Source organism: Epinephelus lanceolatus, chromosome 7 (assembly GCF_041903045.1).
Source record: "Epinephelus lanceolatus isolate andai-2023 chromosome 7, ASM4190304v1, whole genome shotgun sequence".
Classification (NCBI taxonomy): Eukaryota; Metazoa; Chordata; class Actinopteri; order Perciformes; family Serranidae; genus Epinephelus; species Epinephelus lanceolatus.
Window position 1 is genome coordinate 35,475,651 of NC_135740.1, and position 27,023 is coordinate 35,502,673.

General features: G+C 39.9%; 1 protein-coding gene across 5 annotated transcripts in view; it reads right to left on the reverse strand.

Moving 5' to 3' along the window:
* Positions 1-27,023, reverse strand: part of fam13b (family with sequence similarity 13 member B) — a 124,985-nt gene that overhangs the window by 27,095 nt on the left and 70,867 nt on the right. For all 5 annotated transcript variants that reach the window (XM_078169495.1, XM_033632711.2, XM_033632709.2 and 2 more), the window contains exon 7: positions 26,250-26,377. In XM_078169495.1, the coding sequence (XP_078025621.1) occupies positions 26,250-26,377 (128 nt within the window). The remainder of the gene's footprint in view (positions 1-26,249; positions 26,378-27,023) is intronic.

The window sequence follows — 27,023 nt, forward strand, 5'->3', positions numbered from 1 at the left end:
GACCCTTTCCAACAGTAAAAATATAAAGCACCCATATTTGTTCCTCAATGTTCCTCCATGAACAAGGTGTGTGCCTGTTTGCGTGTGTGTGTGTGTGTGTGTTTGGGGTTTCACAGAAAACAACTAGTCAACGCTGTGCATTGTTGTGGACTACTAGTTCACGGTGCAGTAATAAAGCGGAGACAATATATTTACAGCAGATCTGCAGCCGGGGCATCTGTGGGTAGTTGTTGTTGCTGACCGGTCACAGTTGTCATGCGTGAGCAGTTTGGAGCATTAAAGCAGCAGACATGCAGCCTAGTGTCCCAATACTTAACTCCAATCAACAGTGTGAAAATATTTTACCAAAGCAGATAAAGCGTCAGCTGATATATACGTTAGGCTACACTAAAGGACCACAACAGTACAAGTGCTATGCTAAGCCTTTTAATTAACATTAGCAAGGAGCAGCGCCCACACAGTGAACAAAGTAGGCATCACCATCCACCGATAAAGGAAGCTAACAAGTCCATTAGTAAACCTCATTGTAAAAGGACATTTTTTTGATTGCTGCAGTGTATGGAGATGACTCTAGGGACATCATACATTTTTTAACCGGGCTACGTTATCCTCCACCATCAGTCCTGCATGGGTCTGATTTTCAAGACCTGCTCCCAAATCAAAACCAAAATCAAAGCAACGAACAATACCGTGCCCACCTAGCCACCCACACATATGACCAATTAGTTCTGAAACCTGACCCAGCCTGCCAACACAAGAGCTGCTACTCGGCCCAAAACCACCAATCCTACAATAACCACACACTGCTCAAATAATTCTGTTGGACAGCATGTTTTAAGTGATCATTATGGGACACTTTATAAATGTAAAACTGAGATAATTTATTTTCAAACACAGGTTACTCAGGAAATACACGTGACCATGTGTGTGTGTATGTGTGTGTGTGTGTGTGTGGCATGAAACAGGGAGGTGGCTGAGAAGTGTCTGTTGATACAGCAGCCTGCTGCTGGCCTCACAAACACACACACACACACTATCAGACACACACCAGATTTATATAACACTCCTACACACACACAATACAAGGTCGTTCACATTATGCCCAAGTGCATGGGTGCATCTCATATGTGTGTGTGTGTGTGTGTGTGTGTGTGTGTGTGTGTGTGTGTGTGAGAGAGACTCAGGCAGTCATCTCATTAGAAAAAACAGCAGCTGACATTATGCAACCTTTTTGTGTGGATGTATGTTGGATTTTTAACACACACACACACACACACAAACACACACACACACACACACACCTCAGGTCCTCAGGTAGATCGATACAGGCTGAATTATTTATGGCAGTTAGGAAATGATAATGCCTCCATCTTTATTCTATCGCCATCTTTTCTTCTCCCTCTTCACTTGCTTTTTGTTGCTATTCTTGACATCCAACTCTCATTTTTCCTCTTCCTCCTGACTTTTATCTTTTCCTACCTCCCTCTAATTCCTCCCCATCATGCTATAAACAAAAATATTTTTACCATCTTTACACTTTGCTTTTGTTTATCTCAAGTTCTTCTTTCTCTACAGTGTCTTTTCCTCCTCCCTCGATTCTTACTGGCTTTGAATGTAACAAGCATCTCACATTCCCTTTTCCAACACTGTAACCTTGATCATGTGTGTGTGTGTGTGTGTGTGATGAAGAGACAGACACAAAGAGAAGTGTTGTGGAGATCTAACAGTGAGCCTGCCAAAACAGCCAGAAAAACGAACCCTGTGGGTGTGAGTGAAGTAATGAAATGTGAAAAGCTTCTGACTCTGTGTAAGGCCAACATGCATTTCAGCCATCTCTCTGTAAAATCCAAGAAATATTTTAGAGTCCCTAATTATCTGGATAGAGTTCACATCAGATTCTTTGTCATTTCAAACTCCAGTTAGTCAACACAGAGAGCTGCCCTTTACACAGAACGCGCCCTGCAGGCTTCCCACAGCAGTGACTGTTGGTTCGACACACTGATAACATCTGACAGCTCAGGCTCTCCTGCTGAGCTGTTCCCTAAAGGGCCCACACTGGGTGGCTGCATCACTAACAATAGATCCTTGATAAGGTCCTCAAGGACATTACGTAATCTCCATGTGCCCTAAGTAGCAAAGATAATATCTGATCTTACACCATTCTGGCCCCGAAGGCTTGAACTGAAATCACTGCTGCAGCCTTTGGGGTGTTCCTGCGCTCCTCCAGCTCCATAAGCTGCAGCAGAGATAACGTTTCTATCAGCATCAGCTGAGTCCTGCAGGACCAAACATGACACCCTTTATAGGGCCCTTTGGGGCATTTCTTCTCTGTCGAGGACACCGTGAAGGGCAGAGACGATTGAGTATTATAGGTCCCTGATGGAGCAGAGAGTGGTTATGAAGAGGTTTTGATTGTGTCTCAAGGTGGAAAGTTTCTTTTTATAATAAAGCAGCACGGCTGTCATCGGGCCGTATGTCATTTTTACATGCAGAGCTCCAAAGGTTTTTGAGTTCTGAATATCAGTTGGGGTATTTCATGACGCTATAACCCTACTTTTTAGTTTTAATCCCTCAAACAAAATCTTCAATTTGAATAAAATGATTCATCAGATTAAATGAGCCTTTTTTAATTTAGTTTATTTATCAAAGTCAGGGTGAAGTAAAATCTGAGATTTACATCTAAACACATTATAAATGTTAGAAGACACTTGTTGAAAATGTGAAAAGACTGGGAACTATATTGTACTGAATCGTGGAATCAAACGGTTGTCATTTCTGTGTTTGCGTTTTTTGGGTGGGGCTAAAAGTCTGCTCGATACAAATGGAGCAACCATTAGCACGAGCCCCGCCCCTACACTATATACTGACTACAGCCTTTGAGTTTTGTTGCGGCTTGAAAAAAATAAAAATGACCATTCTGTTGCAGGCTGAGAAGAACTAGGCGAATATTCAGGTTTAGACTTTGATTGTGGCTCTGGTGGCTTAAACACGTATGGCTGCACAGGTCCAATAAAGCCACTGGATGAATCATCCACTGTAGTGCTGCAATTAAAAGAGGCAGCAGCTTCCCTGCAAGTGGGCGTGGCCTCAGCACATTCAGCAGACACAACCTCAGCGTCTCAAAACAGATAATACTGGCTATTTTTCCATTTTTAAAATGTAATGTTATACACTTAGCGACTTTTTAATCAATCACATTTGGCTGAGTGCTTTATAACACATTTTTCTGTACTTTGACAAACTACACATATTTACTTTTGCTTTACCTGGACTTTAGATCAACATTATTTAATAAATGAATGTAATTTATTTTGTAAGATAAAAACATGTTGTGAAATTTGAAAATTATTATATATTTTTTTCAATATATTTTGACTTTACAATGCTCTGAAGTTAATGGAAATGTTTGGATCACATGAGATAGAAATAATCCCACGTAGCGACCACTGGAATCTAATTCTACAAAGAGTAGAATACTAAATAATATCAGTGTAGCCTAATCGTTATCTGCAACTGTGCAGAAATACTGGGTTTACAGAATAAATAAACATGCAAATTAAAAACAGAAGCTGTGCAACATTCAAATGTTGATTTGGAATTCAAATGTCAAAGTTATAAATGAAGTTTTGAACTATTCAGTCCAGCGCTATCTGTCATACTGACACATAAAGAGACAGTATAACTTGCAAATCATATTTTGGTTCAGCTACATGACAACACATCAGTCTCTATGTGGACTTTTGTCCAATATACACCCTGTTTTGTAAAAATACATGGCCAAAAAAGACAACGTAAAATTCAAGTGGAAAATAATCCACTGGTTACTGCACTGACAGAAATGTATACACAAGAAACTGAATACACTTCTTCAGACAACAGAAATGTTGCTGTTGTGCTTTAAAAAGTAACATTACACCCCATAAAATCTTGTTTTTGCTGACCTCCGGTGGTTCAACCTCTCACCCTGCTGCAGTGATGTAAGAGAGTGAACTGCAGGTTGTGTCAGGTCACTGTGACATCACTTTTTGGATGTGATCACAGGTGCAACAGACTCAACACTTTAAATCAGAGAGCACTGATATTAACTGACTCTTAAATAGGGTTCCATAGAGTTTTGTTTGATTGTTTGCTGTTTATTTAAGATAACTGACATTTAGATTAAAGGGTAAATGCACAAAAATGTAATAAAACTAGTCATGTTAGTGTGTTGCAGCTAAGAGTAAACATATTTTAAAGAAACCTATCAACAACAAGGTTTCTCATGAAGGTTAAGACTGACCTTAACAGTTGATGTTGGCCAAAACCTGCCACACGTGAGCGGGTGCCACAATAAAGCTCTGGTTGGGAAATTACAGCTTGGCTTTCAAAAGTGCTCCAAGTACATGTAGGTCGGATTATATCAGCTCCTGCCTCACAGACACGACCGCAGTAGTAGCCAAAGACGGAGATAAGACCTTGATAACATCTTAAGGAGTCACACCTTTAGCTCACTGGTCGTTGGCAGTGATACTGTAAAACCGTTTAAAGTGACCTAAGTAGGGACTTTGTCTTTGACAACGTCACAGAAGGAAAAAAATAGCTCTACCTGTTTTCAGATTTGATTTAGTGGTGCTGACTGATGCTGTTTTCATCTGCTCATATCTGAGAGCTGCACATTATCAATGGTTTAATTTAAAATTAGATTAAAACACATTACTCATTATCAGTTTACTTTTCTGATTTGCTTTAGCAGCTACATCCTTGAGGGCGTATGAGATGAGCTGTGGAGTAAAACGAATTCACTGCCAGATTCAATCAGATCTCATCAGGCTAATCTGCATCTGCTAATCAGATCCCTCTGCACGATCCCAGCAGGAAAAATCTGCTGCTTCAGTAGGCAGGTGTGCATCACCATCATCTGTCAGTCTGTCTAACCTGTGTTTTTAACATTTATCCATTAGGATCCAGACATTTTGATATCATGTTAACATAAATCATTAGTCTTCTGTGATGTCATGGTTTTTATTATCCTATTAGTCTGCGTAGTCTGGGATCATATTAAGTTTTTTAACGTGACATGCAGTGTAATTACGTTTAGTATTGTAAGAATATATAGGAATAGGACATCAAGTCAGTAGTGGACCAATCAAGATAAGATTCTGGAAGGACTTTGCCTGCCATTTTTGTAATCTCAAATAAATCTTATTCAAAATTTTCCCTGCCTCATGCTAGTACTTTGGGTTTTTACAAAAGGAATCGGAACACAAGTCAAAACTGAGGGTGCTTTCAGACCTAGAGTTGTCTTGCTTTGGTCTAAATCAGGAACTAATTTTGTTCAAAAGTTGTATAATTGCCTAGAGTTGGTTCATGTTCTCACGGCAGCATTTACAAGAGGACCAGATCAAATGCCTTTTGTGAGAAAGCTGCTCTTGATTGATCAGAATTTCCATGTGGGAAAAATCCAGGAAGTAAACAAAACGTTGAAAAAGAGTACACTTGCAAGATAAATGTGACACTTTCTAATGTCACAATGGAGGGACAACTACGCAGGTTGATTTTAGCGCTGCTCATTGTGGACTATATTGCTGTCATTGTTCATTTTAGTCAAACCATACAGTTTGAAAACGAGGCGCGGCTCCAACTAGAAAACAATGTTTTGATGCATTGGATGTGCTGAATGTGCATATTAAGGCAGTACAGGAGGAGGTGCACATTAATAATCCTCCAGGACTGTAACATGCTCATGTTTAACCCAAACAATGTGTCATGTGACTGCAGTTGGTTCAGATCCAGGTCGGAACACGTTCTCACCACAAACGAACCGCACCAGAGTTCGTCTGTAACCAGACTGAGACCACCTCTTCAAGAAGGTCTCGATCTGGTTGTTTTGGCGTGCACCTGAGTGTGATTGCTGTGTTCACACCTGCCCAAATGAACCAACCTTAGGGGGCAAACGAACTTGAGTCTGACTGAACCGAACCAAACAGGGCAGGCACCATGAGACACCTTGTTGACTGAGTGCAACTTGGTTGTATTAAAACGGCTGCTGTAACAGTTTTTGTTCTGCACCAATCTAATCTAATCTCAGGAATATCATGTTTCGTTCTGCAGTGGAGCAATACTAGGCTTCATATCATATTGTAATCTTTCATTTTATATCTCCAGAAGGTTTGTGACCTTCATACATTTGCAGATAAAATCACAGAGAAGCGTGGTTAGCCTTGGTCCTGCTGTTGATGTACTGCAGCAAAACGTAGAAACTCTTTCCTACTTATTTTTACACTCAGCGCCAAGGTGAAGTTCTTCTTTTTACTATGACTCAGTATTCTAACAAAGCACACTTCAGTCCAGCTCTCACAGTCTCTGCTGCCTGTCCGCATTTGGCCAAGTTCATTTTTGTTGTTGTTACGCAACTGACCTAAATGTATGTACTCTATACTACGGATCATATATATGTAGGGCAAGAGTGTCAGTTTCACACTTATTTACTGCAGAGCTGAACGCCTGTGCTGTGCTGTGGTATCTGTGGCCTCGTCTCAGCTGACTGAGTGACTAAACAGCAAAAACATCCCAGAATGACGGTGGTCTGTCTGCGGCATTCAATTAACAAAATAAAATGACAACAGAGGAAGTTTGTGTTGTCAGCGCAGACGATAACAAGGAAAAGGGCTGACGAAGGGCATCCTGAGATTATTTACAACCATTATTCTGGTGGCTCGATATAAAGGAAACAGAGTGTGTGTGTGTGTGTGTGTGTGTGTGTGTAAGGTGAGTTTGAGGTTAGTTGTGATTCCAAAGAGGTGCTGTTGTCAGCAAACCTGACTCTGCTCTGCTCTGGCTAGAGGTACTACAGACTGCTGCAGTCTACGCATCCACCCACGCACAAACACACGAAAACACATGAAAACACCCACCCACACCAGCATGCAAAAAATGACGTATTCCACTTTGGCTGGTAGCCTACTTCAAAGACAGACACAATTTGTCTCTTTAAACTTTCTGTTCACACACACAGAAGCATCATCTTACATCTCATAAACAGCTCTTCATCTCACTGCCTCTGAATCAGTAAACATTTATAGAGCCTCATTTCAGAGCCAAGAAACTCTCACCGAGCCTCACTACAAATGTTTGCATTCAAACAACTCAAACACTGACCAGGTCACAGATTTAAGATCTGTGTTTGGTTTCCTGCTCATTTGTTTGTTTCCATTAGCAGTGTTGTACTTGGGATTATAAATGACCAGCGCTGCTTCCATCATTCGTTTCCCCCCTAATTATCCTGCAGACATTCGGCCATCTGAGAAGAATCATCATATTTAGTTGACTCAACAAATCCTCCACAGCCCCTTCTCTCTGTTTCCTCAACCATGCTTCAATTAATCATTCCTCTTGCAGAGTCATGAGGAGCTGAGGCAACATTGATAGCTGATAGCTTGCACTTAAAATGTTTTGGCGTTGCCTGAGGAGGCATTTAACTGTAGAGTCTATATTAATCAACGATGTGTGCGTATGTTTAAGTGTGTCAAAAGTTAGTATGGTTTCTGGCAGCAAATAAAATTCTGTCTTATGAATGAAATGAAAATCAAGAAAAATGTTACAATCTCCAAAACAAAAAGCTCACATTCAACCAACAGTCAAATCCCAAAGGTATTCAAAAGCATGTGAATTACAAAAACAGGGAGATAAAACACAGAAACAGTAAATCAGCAACACATTCCTCTGCACGCAGTAGTATCAATCAATTATTTCAGTGATTTTTCACTCAAAAACACAAAATATTCTCTGGTTCAAGCTTCTCCGATGTGATAACCTCCTCTTTTCTCAGTTTTACATCAAAGTAAATTCAATATTTTGAGGTTCTGAACTGTCAGACAGAATAAGACATGAAGGCGTCATGTTGGACTCTCTCGATTAATTAAGGAAATAACTGGCAGCGTAATCACTAATGAAAACAGTCATTAGTTGCAGCCCTAAATAAATCCTTCCAATTTTAAAACTGGCCATTTTTCCTTGATAAATGACTTTAATGATTATTTATTACAATTACTGGCATCAATTAGTTGCCAACATTTTTTTTTGATGTTTTTCTTTTCATCTATGATAGTTTGTTATTTATAGGAGAGGTATCTTCATGAGCCATTTTTGGCGTCTAACCTCTCCTGCACAATGTTTTAACTTAATTTGTTTTTCCTGTATTTTCTACACATGAATGTGCAAATAAACTAAACTAATTTAATATCAGTAAACTAAATTATGACCTGTTATTTAAAAAAATATCAGACACAAAAATGTAAAGTATGCCCCTTTTTCCTTTACCACTTCTCACTGCAGCAAGGTAATACACAAATATTTTTAAAATATTTTTAAAATAATTTTCAAATTGATTGAAGAGCTTCTTTAAGTACTCTGGTACTCAAGAATAGGAATGGACGATATGAAAATTTCATGTCACAATTCTCCTGGCCAAAATAATTATAACTTGTGATTTTATCTCGATAATCATAAAAATGAAATCCTTAAAAGGCACTTAAATATACTGGACTCATTCAAAGGGATAGTGCACCCAAAAATGAAAATTCAGCCATTATCTACTCACCCATATGCCGAGGGAGGCTCAGGTGAAGTTTTAGAGTCCTCACATCCCTTGCAGAGATCCCAGGGGAGAGGGGGTAGCAACACAACTCCACCTAATGGAGGCTTATGGCGCCCCAGATTCAAACATCCAAAAACACATAATTGAAACCACAAAATATCTCCATACTGCTCGTCCATAGTGATCCAAGTGTCCTGAAGCCCTGACATAAAAAGTTGTTTGGAAAAACGTCATTTGAACTATGTTTTTAGCCTCATTGTAGCCTGTAGCTCTAACTGCCTCTCTGTACACCACGCTCACGTGTGTGTGCTTGCGTGAGACCGTGAGACATGGGCAAATGACGTTTCTCCAAAAAACTTTTTATGTCGGGGCTTCAGCACACTTGGATCACTACGGACGAGCAGTATGGAGATATTTTGTGGTTTCAATGATGTGTTTTTGGACGTTTGAATCTGGGGCGCCATAAGCCTCCATTAGGTGGAGTTGTGTTGCTACCCCCTCTCCCCTTGGATCTCTAAAACTTCACCTGAGCCTCCCTCGGCATATGGGTGAGTAGATAATGGCTGAATTTTCATGTTGGGTGCACTATCCCTTTAACCTAACATTTTGGGAAGAGAAAAATATATTGGGAAGAGAAAAATGTATACTTTTTAGGGAATAACAATCTTGAAGTACCAGGTTTTTCAGCTTTTTAAAATGACATATCTGTCTACATGAAATATGGTAATATTTGATAAAGACTTCTTGCATTTTTAGAGGTTGTTGTATACGCAGCCTGTTTTTGCAGCATCCCTTTTGTCGTTGGTTGCCTCGTGTCTCTTCGGGTGCTGCTGGACACAATATTCATGATTATCCCCATAATTGAAATTCACCAGGATCAACTTATTGTGCCTTTTATTGCAATACACAATAAAATTGCATCTTGTTCCATCACTACCCGAGATTATTAAAAACATGCACAAACTGCGAACAACTGTGACTTCCCCCAGTCATGAGCGCACCTGCTTACATGCGTCACACGTATGAAGACGATATTTGTGATTGAACAACTGCCTATGAAAGGGGACAACTGCCATTTTCTGTCTGTCCATATTGCAAAGATGCTGACACACTCTCAGCCACACACCCCCTCTGCTTTCCTTATACTTAGATTACATAACACAATAGCAGCAGTTAAGTAATGCCATGACCCCTTTCTCTTCATCTTCTGCTCTGTTTCTATTCCCGCACAAGAAAAGACACAGACTTCCTCTTGACTTTTTCTATTCTCTTTCATCGTCTGCCTGGTAACAAAACAATGAGCGAGGGAAACACAGTCTCATTTCCCTCCATTCGTCCATTCATAGTAAAAAGGTATTACATCACTTAACATGGAGGAGTCGACTAATGCATTCGAAGTTGATTCATTCTTCTAGGTTTCCTCTAATAATTGAACTGTTAATAATCCGCTCCATTCAGCCAATGTGATTTCACCCTCCAGTGCTCATTCATTCATCTATCTATCCTAATATATACGACATATTTGCTCTCTTCATCCATCTATCCATCCATCCATCCATCCCTCCATCCATGCAATCATTTAATCCAGTCAGACTAGAGGAGTTACATAACCCAGATGTTTACCTCTGCAGCAGAATGTCACAGGCCATTCTCATGTTTCCAGCTGTTTCTCTCACTGTGATTTGTCCCTTTTATTTTGTTTGGGTGTTTTTATATCAGCCTGAAGGTGTGTCAGGGTGAAGGCTGTGTCGTATGTCTGGTTTGTCAGTTTCTCTGTTATGTCTCTTCTTCTTCTTCTGCTCGTTTCGGTCAGCGAGCTAACACGCTCTGTAGGTTATTAAAGTCCAGTCTGTTTTTTATTTTTCAAACCCTGCGGAGAAGTCGGCTTGACTTTTAACCAAATTCAGCACGATTTTTGTCCCTTTCTTCCTTTTGCCTGTTAACCGCTTGACACATCTCCTGCAGGAGCAGGATCCTGCTGTTCTGTCTGAACTCTCAGTCTCTCCTTCAGATTTCTCCTCTGTCAGTATCGGGTCGGTGTGTAGGTCGGCCTTGCATCCAGCGGGTCGGTTATCCCAGTTGAGCACTTTGAGGTGTCAGCGTCAGCACCAGCAGGTCGAGCAGCAGAGTCAGGGTATCGCCTGGGTGCATTCTGTGGCGTCCTCTTAACTGGTGTGCGTGTGTGTTCTGGAATGAGTGTGTGTGAGGTTGTCTCAGTCTGCACTCTGTCTGTGGAAGTGCTGCAGTAAACATCCAGAGCTCTGCTCAAATATATGAGCTTCTGATGTAACCAGGCAACAACCCTCGGGAGGACCAATGGGATGGGAGGGGCTGAAGTTTGGAGCCAATCGTAAAAAGGGAAGGACTTCTGTGAGCCAATCGCGATGCAGAGAGGGGAGGGAGGTTTGATCTTTTTGGTCCAGTCAGTGGTGACTATAAACTCAGCAGTTATTACAGCCGGACCAGTGGGCTGTGTAATGGTGCACGCACACACACACACACACACACATGATATCAGAAACACACACCTGTGTCTAACCCCCTCTGAGCCTTATATAAGGGCAGCGTCTCAGACAAATATAAGCATCAACACATTTAACAAATTACTGATTACAAAAGGAGAGAGAGACAAGTGACAGTGATTCATAAAGAGCTGAGCTGAATATTAGGAGACTCTGAGGGAGAAAACAACACAAACAAAAGCGGAGGGGGTAAAACAGGGACAGACAAGGCAGGGGGAGGCAGGTATCCAAATAATTCATGTCTCAAATCTGCATTTCACAGTCATATCTGTGTCTAAACTGTACGTGTGATAACCCAGGGCAATCGTGGACTGTAAACTTGCTGATAAACACGACTGAACTCAAGCACGCACACATCACTCTCAAGGAAACTGGGTTAGTTCCTTTTGTCCTCGAAATGTCTCTGCTTGTCAGTCAGTGTGTTTGCAACAGGACGAGACTTCAGATCAACTTTGTTCAAATCAGAGTAAGAAATGTGCCGGAGATTAAACGAGGTTACACCAGAGCAAGCACCAGAGTGGGAAGCCTTGCAAAAAGTGTTCACTTTAACTTTAAAGTAACATCATAAAGAAGGGCAACAAGGGTTGGGCAATATGAAGATATTATATTGTTACTAAGATACAAGACTATGTATCATCTTAGATTTTGGATATTGCTGTATCATGATATGGCATATATGGTGCATTAACAGTAAAGTGATGTAAACTTATCAACCTACCAGCCTAAAAATATCATGAGATCAATTTCAGGACATATCAACAGCCATACTTTCAACAGGGTGACCTAAAAATACTTGAGAACACAGCTTCAACAATTAGTCTATTCATCAATTAGTTGATTGAAAGAATATTAATTGCCAACTATTTTGATAATGGATTAATTATTTAGCCATTTTTCAAGCAAAGGCCACAAACACTTGCTGGTTTTAGCTTCTGAAATGTGAGCATTAGCTGCTTTTCTTTGTCTTTTATGATAATAAATGAAGAGTCTCTGAGTTTTACACTGTCAATTAGACAAAAGAAGACATCACTTTGGCCTCGAAGATATTTAATGAGTATTTTTAACAATATTTTGACATTTTATCGACTAAACAATTAATTATGAAAATAATCAGCAAATTAACTATCAATGAACATAACTATTGGATGCAGTACTTTGAGAAATTGTTCTAATCCAAGCCAAATTAAGTTTTTGTCCATTTCTGTCACCAGCTGCTTCAAATGAGCTGCTCAAAGCATTTTAAGACTGCAGCAACATATTGCTTAGAAAAGTCTGCTGATGTAAGTAAGTTTGACGTTTCATTAACATCTTCATCTGTCTCATTGTGTTAGATTAACACACATTTCTTGGACTATTATCTCTATACATTGCAGACATTCTTCACTTCATTATGTAAACTTATTCATGTTCCTTTGACAAAAGAAACACTTTTCCCACATAACTCCTCCTCCTATGATCTACACAGCTCTTTCATTTATATTCAGATATATTGTACATATTTTAAAGTATTTTTGAATATATTTTATTGTAATTTTCTTTTATTCTATATTTATTTTCTTGCGTTTTGCTTGCTTTTATTGTTAATTTTATTTCCCCTTAATATGTTTCCTACTTGGCAAAAAACCCTGATTCAGATTTCATCAGAAGAAATTATAACAAAATGCCATTTTAAGATGCAAGTCATGGCTTTTGGAGACGTTTGCCATCTCACTGTGGGAGACTAGACGAGATTTGTTGAGTGCAATTAAAGCATCTTTGCTTGAGAGCCTTAGTGGCTCGGTGCCCACTGACCAACAGGACCAAATGCCAAAACATGAAGTCAGGAGTCACACATCATGTTAAAAAAATACCTCAACAGAGATGAAATAAACTGGCGAGCAACAGTCAATATTACATTAAATCAATATTAAACAAAGGAAAACAGCCGCACAATGGCTCTTACTCGCAGTAAGATTAGTGGCACTTCAATTCAAAACAATGAGGCTTTTGTTTGAGCAAAACATTCAAAGAAAAATGAACACATACAAAATGAAACTTGTGTAATCTATAAATACAGTGTTTCTTATTCTTTGAAGCTTTTGTCTGATCAGGAGCCTCAGTGGGAGCCAGATACAATGTGCAGCTGATTGTTTTGTCTTTGAAACTGGAGAGGTAGTTCAGGTTAAAACATTCACACAGTGCACTGATATTTTCATGGCTTTCAATAGCAAAGCAGAAGGTTGCACAAGTAAGAAAACACCCATTCAATTCATATAATTATAAAAATTCCTGGTTTCTTAGTAAGCAGTGATACACAACAAAGTGTCCTGATATACTGTACAGTTTATTTGAAGAGGAGATAACCAATGTCAGATTTAATAAGCAATAACTGTTACTTATATAGCTGAAATGATTGGTTAATTAATGAGTTTGACAGATAATTTATTGCCAGCAACTTCAATAACCAATTTACTGTTTGATTCATTTATGAACATGAAGATTTGCTGCTTTTATCCATTTTATATCTTTGTAAATTTAATATTTTGGGGATACTGAACAATGATCAGAGAAAATGAGGAATCTGAAAACTTTCTTGTCTGTTTTGAACTTTTTTTAATTGAAAAATAATCGACAGAATTGATGATAAAAGAAAATGTTTGTCTCTCTACATACCTATAATTCAATGTTCTAATTTTGAAACCCATCGACTGAATCCATGAGGAACTGGGTAAAACCATTTGTGAAGCCTGCCAACCAATCAAAAACAACTATTCTCCATGACCATGGTACATAATAAATTACACTGCAATACAACAAACAAGCGAAACCATAGAAATAAAATGGAGAGAAGCAACATTCCCACTCAAAACAACATAGCAGGATGTTCAGAGCAGCAGCCAGTCTTTTTGTGTACTGTTGCCATGGCAACCACTGTAGCAGGCTAAATTACATATAAGCTTCTGTATAGACAAACAGTCCCTGTTTCTTTTACTGCCACTAACTGCATGTTTGCTCACACACGGTATTGCTGATTTTGTTTCTGTCGAGTTTGAATGAAGTGTGTTTAATGATGAGTTAAGGCAATTAAGCTAGTTTTAGTTTGGTTAAAGAGAGAAACTTGAATTCAGAAGGTGTGGTAATATGGTTGTAGTTTTTGTTTAATAAGGAATAGAGGTGCAAGAACAGGGCTAAAAAAAAGTTCTAAATGAAGGTTACTAGGTGTGACACATTTTACAGCCCCACTGATGTGTGTTGTCATCATGACAGCTAACAAATCACCACTTTCTTTTGTATAAGTCAAATGACCACAGCAAACAGTTCATTGTCTTTTCCATTCATTTTATTTCTATGCGTAAAACTAAGTGAAACACACTGTGGAATAATGTGTGCTTGAATGTGAATGCTTATAAAACACCCCAACAGTCCGTGACTTCCTCAAAGAGTTTAATTTTAAGTTCTATTCAGTCTGAGTCACACTTTAATAAACTCTACAACATTCCAGAAATTCCTCAAGGACAGAAAGAATAAATGTTGTGCATCATTAACTAGATTTAGCAAAAGTCTGGTGTTGAATTTGTCCCTCCTGGTGCTTGTATTGTTTTGGCCAAACTCTAATCTCAAACTTCATCTTTATCTCCTGTGACTAACACAAAGCAACCACACTAGCAGTGTGTTGACAAGAGGAGGTTTCAGCAGCAGCGTGTGGGCTGACAGTCATAATAAAATCTTTTTCCGTGATGATTTAGGGACGTGAGTGCCCCTTAGGAAGCCAGATAGGACAGCTGGACCAGAACTGTGGGTGAGAACTGATAGCATGTGTGGTGAGTGGTGCTATCTAGGTCAGCTAGTATAGCGTATTACACAGTGTGCCCAGTGCAGGCACCCAGGCCTTGTCACAATCGGGAAGTGAGGGGTGAGGGAGGCAGGGAAAGGAGGGCATGAAGTGAGAGGAGAGAGAGGACTTCTGTATTTCTCTAATCATAGCAAATAAAAGAGGAAGCTTTGAGTTTTAAATGGACCATACAATTGAAGTAAACTTATTGTGCAATGTTAACATACAGTATGTACTATTAAGTGGATCGAGGCTGTTTTAAAACTCCCCATACAAAATGAGATCAGCTGTCAAAAGGCGATCATTTATAACACAAGAGCCAATCAAACTCCCATCCTATCATTTCAACCACTGCTGTGGACTTTGTGCCAACTTGCTTAAGTTTCAGACAATGTTTTATATCTTAAGCCTTAACTTTAATTAATCATTTCCATTGTGCAAAGAATGACCTAAACTACAGAACAAAGTTTAAATTGGGCAGATTAAGTGAATATACAGTGTATTATGGCCACTTACTGTGATGTGACATTGTGAAACTTTTAATATTTCGAACAAATGATTTACCCATAGATCACTGATTTTGGTCAGAATATACAAAAACAAAAAGGTCTACCAGTTTGGGCACCAGTCTTATTTCATGGTGAGAGTCATAAAGGAGAAATGGCTGTGATCAATGAACTAGGTCAAACACACACAGCTGATAGTCCTGAACTGACCTATATACTGTGTTTATGTGTAGGTCTGCAGACATCGTAGTCAATGTATGTACAGTATGAGACAGGGCACTGCTCAGCTACACGCAAGTCACAACATCAAAGAAAAACCAAAAAGAGAAGAGGGTCAACACTGAGACATATAAACCCCTTTGTCCACCAACATTAGTGTGTATATGCAGGGCTTTTAAACATGGTAAACTCCAAGAAATAAAGGCAATTGCCAATAGACGAGTCAAAGACACGCTGGAAAGCAGGGACAACAAAAAGCAGAAAGCAGCATGAGGGCCAGAGAAAATGTTACTCATTCATTCATGGCTGAGATGTCAAAGACTCTCAGAAGTTACTGACAGTTGTGTCGGAAAAGGGGCCAAACTTAGTGCGTCCACACAGGTTTCATGTTTCCATCAATGCCAATCAGAGCTGGAGCCAATAAATACCCATGAATACTGCAGAGCCATTTGTCACAGGCCTGAATGCCGACTGTGATCTTTCTCACTAAAGACAGAAGCCAGATGTTAGCAGGTGTTAGTGGGTTTGTTGTCCAGTAATAAAGCTGCTTTACTGTATGATCTGCAATAGGAGTTGACTCAACACAAGGAGGGGCACCAACGTGCTCCAGGTACCAAGAGAGTGCTGGAATGCCCAAAGACTGTTGTGTGACATATGTATTCACTCTACAAAGAAGGCCCTTGTAAAGAAGATAAGTAAGAACACAACAGTTAACAATGGTTTTGGGTGGATTTAAGATTTTTCTTGCTTTTTGTTCATCACAACTCGCCCTTATCTTACATCTTGGACAGCTGTCACTGCACTCTTTCAAAGGTCACCAACAAGATCAAAACTGAAGCTGAGTCAACACTGAGTGCAGAGGCAAGGTGTTAAATCTGAGCGTCTCTGCTCCTTCCATAGCAAGCTTTGCACTTACACAACTGTTCTGCTGGCCGTGTTAAGAGCGCCTAAAGGCCCCTTTACGAGGAACAACTTTGGGTTGTTTGTGGGGCTGTAGCAATAACTGCAATATAACCATACTGCACTACTGACAATCAAACTGGGGGTGACAAGCAACAGCCACATCCGCTGTATTCGTTTGTCGAAAGGAGCACCTTATATTTACACTATGCTAAAAACCCTATCAGCATGATGAGATGCTGAGCGTCTCTTCTGAACTTGGTGTTGCACATTTATCGTGTTTTTCTGGTCACTGAGAGTTAATAGGTATATAAAATGTATATGTCACTGTCACTTTATACCCAGCCTTCCAATCACAGCGAAGGAGGGGCAGGACAGATTTCTCTTCACCTTGCATTCATTGCACAATCTAACACACCTCAAATCAATATCATACAGTCTGACACAGACCTTGTGAGCGCGATATGAAATATATTCACATGATTGTTTTTATTATCTGGTCTAAAGGCACCTTTACAAAGGCAAGGGGCCTCCATCCCTGTGTGTGCATGAATCATCAGGTGCTCCCCGTAAAAACAAACAAAAAACAAATGCACTTGACCTAGAAAAGACGAGTGTACATACAGTTTGTGTTTGATTAATGTGGGTGTTCACGTGCACATTGTTGCCACAAACAGAGTTCTCCAGCACTGTGTAATTTCACACTGTGATATAAATAATTTCCACCGCTACATAAAAATAACAGGGAGAATATCTCATATGGGGATTCACTGAGAGGGAAATACAAGCCTGGGTATCTGGAGCACGAGACAGTACCTACGTCAGTCATGTCAGCATGGTACGATGTGTGTAACTGTGAGGAGTGACTAGCGAGAGTGAGCGCTCTAATCCCAGGACAAAATTGAAGACAAGTGTTTTATAATGTGTTTAAACGCTATCTTCTGGGTTGACCTTTTCCCTCCACAGAGGGTATATTGCATTTTCAGTCGGACTGAAAAATCAATAAATCGTTCACAAGTAGGGACACTTTCCAATGCTCCCACCCCTCCGCCTCGCTCCCCCCCGCTGCCCTTCTCTGCCCTCTGATTCCCCGTTCCCTCTATTAATCCATCCCTCCCGCCTGCTCCTGCTCCTGCTCCTCCTCACCACCGGGGCCAGGAATACATCCCAAGAGTCCTCTTCCTCAGCCTGCCAGGGTATTTCAGTGGCCTCATGAAAAATACTTTCCACACAGAGAGAGAATATAAGCAGAGCAGAGGAGGAGGGAAGTAGTGAGGGGGGAGCGCAGAGAGATCAGAGGAGAAATAACAGGGATTATATATATATTTGAAATGAGCAGAGGCTGTCAGCATGTAAGGTGTGTGTGTGTGTGTGTGTGTGTGTGTGTGTGTGTGTGTGTGCTGGCTGTCAGAGTCTATTAAGGGAGCACTGCAACAGCCACAGAGGACAGACTTCCCTGTCTGTCAAGTGCTACACAAACAACTCAGCCACAGTTGATGTTGAGTCAGTAGACGGGAACTTTCTCTCTATTTCAAAGCTGACACATCCAGTTATGCGTCAGAGAAGAACCAAGTGCACATGAAACACTGAGCTATTGAGTAAAAATGCACATGTACACTGACTCAGCAAAATCCTTAAGGCAATAATGAAGTCTTAATTACTTAAGCAATGTTTTTAGACAATGTAAATGCCTAACATGACTGGACAAAAACACACACACACACACACACACACACACACACACACCCCAAACTGATTTTCCATGAAAAGTGCTTTGTTTTTAAGACAGACAATCACACATTCTTCACATTTTTTAAACCGGGGGTTTGGAAAATGTTCCAAAGGACGTGACATTTTCATCACACAAGTCATCTTCAAATTTTTTCAACAACAGGTAATGACTCTGCAACAATTTTAAAAACATACAACTCCTTTAAATTAAAGTCGTTTTTAAATCAAAAATGCCCAAAATTCACAGGTTCCATTTCCTTAAATATAAATATATTTTTCTCAGTTTTCTATGATAGTAAACTGATTATCTGTGGATATTGGAATGTTGGTCGGACAGAGAAGCTGTTTGAATATTTCAGGGGACGGCAACCTGCGGCTCTGGAGTCAGATGAGACTCATTTGTCCGAAGTGGCTTTGGAAAAGCTCTAGAAAATAAATCTGCCATCATGATACATTATGTGGAGGGTTATCTACGGAAGATTACTGTAACTTCTTCATTATACACTAGAAAATGGCTTTTCCAAAACATTCAATGATTTTTACCAATTCCATGACTTTTCCAGGTTTTCCATGACAGTGGGAATCCTGTTAATTTTTTAACATTTAATTTCCATTTATAATTGTTGTAGGCCTAATTCAGTGGTTCCCAACTCGTCCAGCTAGGGGGTCCAAATTTCTCCTTAATCATTAGTTCAAGGTCCACACGGTCTTGTAATATTCAGCATCATACTTGTGTTTGGCCATGCAGTTGAGCTAGTTTGCTGTCTCTGTCAAGTAGCTGTCCGTTAGTTGCTCACTCTACAACAGAAAACGGCACTTCAAAATAAAAGCTCTGTGCTAGAAATACACTGTGCTTCAAAAAAAGTGCGTTTTTTTACAAACTTAACACATTTGCGCTCCATTCAGAATGGACCCGCACAACCTATTTTTGGACCGCAACCCACCAGTTGGAAACCACTGGCCTAAAGTGATGCTTGCCTTATCCACTTGTAAAAATGTGTAGCCAACACACTGAATTTTTTTTTTTAACATTTTATGTTATGTTTAACATATGCGTAATACGTCTACAGCCTGTTCCATCTCCCTCTATATTTTACCACACCTCAAGAGTGGTGGCTGTTCTTGAGTCTCCCTAACTTGGGTAGTTATGGATTCAAAATTCAAAAGATTGCCAAACAATGGAATATTTCAATTTGGGCTTTTTCACAATTTTCTGTACTTTATTAGACCAAATAATTAATCAAGAAAATAATTGTCAGGTTAATTAATACTGAAAATAAGCATTAGTTGCAGCGCTAACCACAACAAAATGAATCAGTATCGTTGGTCATTTTGTTTATGAAAACTGAAGCGTAACTGTAGCTCCTAGTCTTCCAAGTCTTTTTTCTTCAGTTGTGTTTACCAATTTATCATCTCTGTGGTTGTACTTGAATTACAGTCCCCTAGCCCCACATCTGAGGTTTGCTACATGTGGAGCTGGACTAAAATAAGTGGGGTTCCACCTAAAATGCAGAAAGCATACATTTTCTTTAGCTTCAGGTTAAACAAGCAGTGAGACTTAACTATTCAAAGTCAGAGTGCTTGATAATTGCAGCAATTTAAGCAGACATATTCTCTAAAGCTCTGGACCCAAATTATTGAAATGGCTTTGTGGTCGTCGACTTGGTGGTCCACAAATACAGACAATAATCCCCCAGACCAGACACTGAGGTAGACAAGGTCACAGGGATGATGGCTGCAGGCTGGCCACAGCTAAAAGAGACTTAAAGATAAAAACAGTCTGGCCAGCGTTGTTTAATTTAAATCATTTGCTGCATGTGACCCCCCGTACATCTTTATCATTAATCATTAAAGCTTTGTGTGACAACTGACGCCAGCTGCCAGTAAAACACACACAAATACAAACACACACAGGGATACGTTTGTGTTGCCCCATAAACGATTAATTAACTACTAAACCACTTGATACCAAACGATGCAGACACCTGTGCACAGATGACACTCATACCGTAGCGCTCTGAACTCTCTTGTTATCCCTGACCTTCTGTACCATGACACAGATTGCTGACACTTGGCACAGTGGGCTTAAAACGGGACAACAACGTCCTGGCAGCACGATCAGAATGTTGTCTTGATCCAGTCACTTCAACTATGAGACACATTTTCTGTATGCCTTATAGGTTATCGATACACTGCATGTGCTCTGTGGTCCAAGTCATGTAAGCGTGTGTGTGTGTGTGTGTGTAGTGTGACAAACCATGTGGGTGTGTGTTAGCGTGGATTATGGATTACTGTCTGTAATCATCTTAAAGGCCAGTGGGACAAGACTAGCAGCATGACCCTGACACACACACACACACACACACACACACACACACACACAGAGGCAGAGCCCAATGAGCATTAAACAGAATCACAGCAGACTAATTTATTGTCCTACACTGCTGTACAGCTTTGTCTTTATCTGACATGTAGCGAGCTACACAGCACTAAACAACCACGAGATGGGATCTGAAATGATTTGAGGTCTCCACATCAAGACAGCAACCACATTCATTTGTGAATGAGGAGACAAAATTAACTTTTTTGGATAAAAAAGTATTACTGCCACTGCAGCCGAGGTCAGTGGGACAGGAGACAAACTGCAGTTGGACTCATGCTGTATAACTGGACACATAAAACAGTCTCTGTAAGGTACAAATGACAATAATGTCCTCATAATAAAGTGCAGCAGCATGGCTGTAATACAGAGCATAAACCACTGTGGAATCTGGACAAAGACAGCCAGGCTAATTTAAACAATAAAAAGAACATTTCCCATAAATGTTCAACAGTAAAGCTGGTTTTAAGAAATGAGAATTTAGTTTCACGTGAAAATGAACCATTCACTCTGGAGATAACAAGCCTTTTTCCAACGTAAGTGATAACTTATGTGAATTCATTTTAATGACTTGAAGTGTACCTTTTTTAGACAAAAAGCCAAGTCTAACTCGTTCATTGTAGCGGCCAAAGCCGTTTCAAACAACTGGTGTTCATCAATAGCCATCTTGCAATGTTTACTGACTGATTCCGGACTTCATTGTCGCAGCGCTGTCGTCATCTGTTTAGCGCGCCTCTGGCCCGCCTATATCAGATACACCGATGTGATTGGTGCAGCTCGGCTCCAACGGCATGGGAAATGAGCTTCATTACTGATTGCCAGTGTGAGTGACTCGCTGAGCAAATTCAAATTATGCTCTCGTGAGAACTCTGGATTTCCAGGGTAGAAGTTTGCGTCATCCTGGTTCCCTTGTCAAAAAGCCTATGATTTTTTTGATTGGATTTTGGGTTATTGCAGAAAATATGCTATGCAGCAAACAAATGTTTATGATAATTACCTGTTTTGTTCAGCAAGATAATCTTCCCAAATGCAAACGCCAGAAATAAAAAGCTAACATTAGGCTCTAAACACGCTACACCACGGTCGCATAACTTAATGTCGCTCCAGCAGCTTTGTGGTGATGATGTTCTGTAGTCTCATTTAGCCACTTATTAGCAAATGCCTTTTTCAAGATACATTAAAGCCTCAAAATTCACAAGAGGTGTATTTACTAATGTGTTTTATGTTGTCGAGCAAAATGTGAAAGTCTCTTAAGCTTGTGTTAAATACAGGCCTTCAGGCATCCTACCAAAAACCTAAAATCAGACTGTGAGACGAGGGAAGAGGGAGTGCTAAAATGCTAATTCATTTTATTTTAGGGACTCATTCCTGGAGTGCTCTATTCACATTTTTAAAATAACTTCTCAAACCTCACTAATATCGCCTCGCCTTTCTTAACTGATGTTTCTCCCTTTATTAATGTTGTGTTTGTCACTGTCCTGCCTGTTTGATATTCCATGTTAAATGCTTAAACTGTGAAGCACTTTGCAACTTTTGTTTTAAAAAGCGCTCTATAAATAAATCTTTATTCACTCACTTCCTTTGTGTTCTGTTGTGAGCTGAGTTTGTCTGCACACTGCTGTCAAAATACTGTTTTGTTCTGTGCTCTGAACTGAAGACACAATAAAGTGATAGTTTGATTCAATGTCTCAAGCCAAGCTTCCTGTTCCACAGTTTAAGAGTTTGAGTTTGTCCTTTTGAGCTTGTCTACTCTCAGAATAAATCTAAAACAAAATGTAAGCGTCTCTTTACACATTTACATCAGCATTATCATCTCCTCTGTGCACTTCTAACAGAGGTATGCTACAGATTACAAGTACAGGCAGTAAAATGTGTAGGTGTCTACACACAGCAGTCTGGGTCAACTTAAAGGGGATCAGCAGATCGGAAGAACCTGAGAAGATCTTCATGTCCCTGCAGAGGGATTGAACTCTGGTATCTCAGTCTGGAGGGAGCCTCATCATCCTGCGTACGTGAGCGTCTGCATGTGTGCGTCAGACCTTTGTCGTCTGGTTGGTCGCTACAGAGCATCAACAGGTCAGAACACAAGCTCTGCATCTTTTAGTGCGCCCAAATGGAAACCGCTGTGACTGTGACCGTGAAACCGAATTAACAAACATTTTGGATGATTGTGTTCTCATTACTTTGGTCTGCTGATGATGACGTTAAAGACCGAGCAGGTGACTCAAGTATGGAGGCCCCGTCTGTACAGGGAATTTTTGAAACAACTGGTGTGTTGTCATTTGAATCTGGAAATAGTCATGTAATAAAATTATACTTATTATCAAAGTTACAGTAATGCTCAAAGCACATCAACTGAAGACATGCAAGTTAACTGGTGACTCTAAATTGGCCGTAGGTGTGAATGTGAGCATGAATGGTTGTCTGTGTCTATGTGTCAGCCCTGTGATAGTCTGGTGACCTGTCCAGGGTGTACCCTGCCTCTCACCCAGTGACCCACAACAGGATAAGCAGTTACGAAAAGTGAATGAATGACTAAGTAACATATATATGATGTGTTGTCAGATGACCTGTCACAACTTCCTTGTACCTTCTGGAGATTACTGTGCAAATACCAGACAAAAGCCACAGAGCACTGATGTGCGAATTCACAAAGACTGAAGGGCGCCATGAATTGAGCATCACTTGAAACTGCTATCTGCCTAGTTTCAAGGACTAAGTCACAAACGACACTGTGCTAATTATTACAGGGCAAACACGCCCTTTAAGTTTCGCAGCTTACTGCAGTTTGATGCTCCTGATCGTAATTGTCCACATGTTATCCAATTATAAATTTAGTCTAGTTAAGTTTATTTATTTGCACATACATGTGTATAGACAAGACAATGGGCTTCATTCACAAATAGTGCGTGCGCACAAATCTGTGCTTAAACTGTGTGTACGATCGTTTGACGCACAAATCCGGGATTCATCAATATTTTCTTACCCGAATTTGTTCTTACTCTGCGAACAAATTTAGAACTGCCTCAGACCATGCGTACGCACAAATGAGGAAGGCCGAACTGACTTAGAAAATGCAAACATACCTTTTAAGTACATGCACAGTCTATAAAAACACATTCAGGAAAAAGAGATTTAATTAAAATTTTTTAAAATAATTAATTTACTAATATATTGGCCAAATGGATTAAATTACCATGAAATTGACACACGTTCACCCTCATCATTGTGACAATTAAAATATTAACAATAACATGAACAGAAAAACTATCACTCCATCAGCATGCAGATGATCTGTAATGCCGACTGCCATATCCTTAAGGCTGTGGCCCGCTGGCCAGGAGGCACCCACGACTCATTTATTTTGCAAAACAGTACAGTGGGAATGCGTTTGGAGGCAGGGACTGTGAGAAGTGGATGGCTTATTGGTGAGCATCTTTTGTTCTAGTCTTTTATTTCAATTGTTTTAAGTTAGTATTTTCAGTAAGTCTCTATTCCGGTAATGTTAAAATGTTATATTGTTTGGGTGACCGGGCATATGGCCTTAAAACATGGCTGATGACACCATACGCAAACCCTGAAACCCCTCAAGAGGTGCGCTATAATAACATACATGCCCACACACGCGCCGTAGAGCGCACTTTTGGCGTGCTTAAGGGCCGTTGGATGTGTTTGGATCAGATACGGCCGGTGGCAAACTACTTTATACCCCTGAGAAGGTGTGCAAGATCATCCTGGCATGCTGTGTCCTCCACAATCTTACAATGACCCATGGCATTCCTGTAAGACCCGGCGCCATCGCTTCTAACAAACTGTGAAATTTACTACTTCTCTCCTCGCTTAACTGCTTCCTTCATTCATGAATCAACTCTAGGCAAGCGGTTTCCTTATATGGAGAAATGGGGGCGTGGTAGCATGCTGACTGCAGATCGCGGACACACGCCTGTCAATTTAGAATGGTTCTGATTTACTAACATACGCACGGTGGTGAGAACAAAATTGGCCGGTACGCACGTGTCATGAATCCGACGGTGATTTTGCACAAGTACTTATTTTTTGCGGAGAGTAAGAACATTTCTGCGCAGATATTAGTGAATGAGGCCCAATGAGTTTAAAAAGGTCAAAAATTGTGCTAAGAGGTTAGAAGCCATAAATGTCTTGTGAAGATACCTCCCCTATGAAATAGCAAAACTGACAAAAGATAAAAACAAAGACTGATTAATTGTTTCAAGGATCAAGATGAGCAATGTTACAAATTAATAGAAACATACATTACAAAAATAAAACAAACACACACACACACACACACACACAAACACACACACACACACACAAAATCATTACAAGTGAATCAATAAAGTGTTAAGCGTCCTTTTGAGACGTTTTCTAAATAACAGTAATCCAAGTATTAATATTGCCTTTGCACCAAGAACGCAGTGGGCAGAACAATGACATAGAGAAGAAAACTAAAAATGTTTGCAATGAGGCTATTTTGCAAAGAAGGGAGCCAACTTTGCAGCAAACGCATTCACATCACCTGATTCAAAGACATGCAAACAGCACAGGAGCATTGAGACGCTTTTAACCTGAAGGCACAGTCAGGGGTATTTCATACTATACAAGTGAAATGCATCAGTATCTGTAGTCCTGATGAGGAGAAATCCTCATTTACCTACCTGTGTTTCATCTCTTACTCTTAAGATCAAAAATGACCTAAAACTCAATTCTGACATTGTGGTATGTGAATAGATTTCTAATAAAAAATAAATATAGCAACTTCTGATCAACCCATATCAATTTCAGCCTTCAAATAACAACTTCTGATGAGGTCACACTGACTTTCAATTTAAACCCCACCCTCCTCTGGTCCAAACTCCGCCCAGAGACAGATACAAATACAGATAATGGTGTACTCACTCATCCCTATACGCTAATAAATGCAAACAGAAGCTAATTATTTCATCAGGTAAGGTGACCCTAGTCCACAAGCTTGTTTATAGTCTTTCTAATAAACCTGTCCAAATGCTAAGACAGCAGTGTAACCCTACTTTCTACCCTGACCTCTACTTTGCCAAGAAACACAAATTTTAAGTCAGTTTTATTTGTGTTTCATCGGCCGGTAATGAACGCTCGAAGGTAACCAATTATCTTTTAATCATTTTATTATTAAGCTTTATTAACTTTGGTGAGATACACAATGGAAAAAGATATCCTGTAATTACAGCCCTGAGCAAATCTACTGAAAATATGTTAAGTAAATGTCTCAAATCTCTAAATACAGAAAAAATCCTGACAAGTTTAAAGTTATATAAATGTAACGAGACAATGATGTGACATTATCCTAACTCATAAAAGACCAAACAAAATCTGTGTAAGTAAGAGTGAGGAAAGCAGCCAATAGTGAACCGACCAAATCGTCCCACCTGATTGGCCAGATGAAATACTGGTAGGTACCATGTAACTGCAATGTCCTGTTTTTAAATCCAGTTTGATCTCTCTCATACCCTCTGCCAATATGTCATCCTCACTCTGGAGTGACCCAAGGAATAAAAAATCTAATTAACCCTCTTATCTAACGGTGTAAGATAACACAGTGATGTCTCACCTGGCTGTGGGGCTGTCGTCAGTGTGTGTGTGTTGTGGTGAGTCGGAGGAGGCAGGACCCTCCTCTCCGTCCTGAGGCAGCTCTTCACATTCGGCCTCACACTTATCATCATCTAACAGCTCGGTGATCTGAGGACAGAAATACAGAGGACACAAAACGTTAGCACTCAAACTGATTTCATTCATTGAGATGAAAAGCAGAGAGGACATTATTAATGATGAGACAAAAGGTTCAAGGTCAGAGACAGCCACAGTTACGACACGTGGATTTCTCTTCGGCAACTCTAATCTGAAAGTGTTAATTTTTGGGAGCTGAACAGAGCTGTTTCTGCAGGTTAATGCGTTTCATGCTGACATTACACAATGTACATTTAAAGAAATAATGTGGAACAATTTCTTTTTAACTTTATTGCCCTTGCAGCAATGAAGAGGCAATTAACATTGCAGAACAAAACTGTCTTGAGAGTAGGTTTTACATGACATAAATGCACAAGTGGATATAGATAAAATAAAATGAAATAATGATTAAAAATAACTCTGCAGTTAATCATATGCCAAAAATAAAAAAATAGACTATGCTGGTTAAAAAATAAAAGTATGGACGATTACTTCTTTTTTTTTTTTCGCTTAACATTCAGGGTGAAGAGAACAGTTGATTAGCACTGGATTAAAATCAGATATTAGAAAGGTATGTGCCCTTTATTCACACTGACATTTAATAGCCTGGTGAGGAAGGGGAGTGAAGAGGATGATAGTACCAGTTCCAGGACTTATA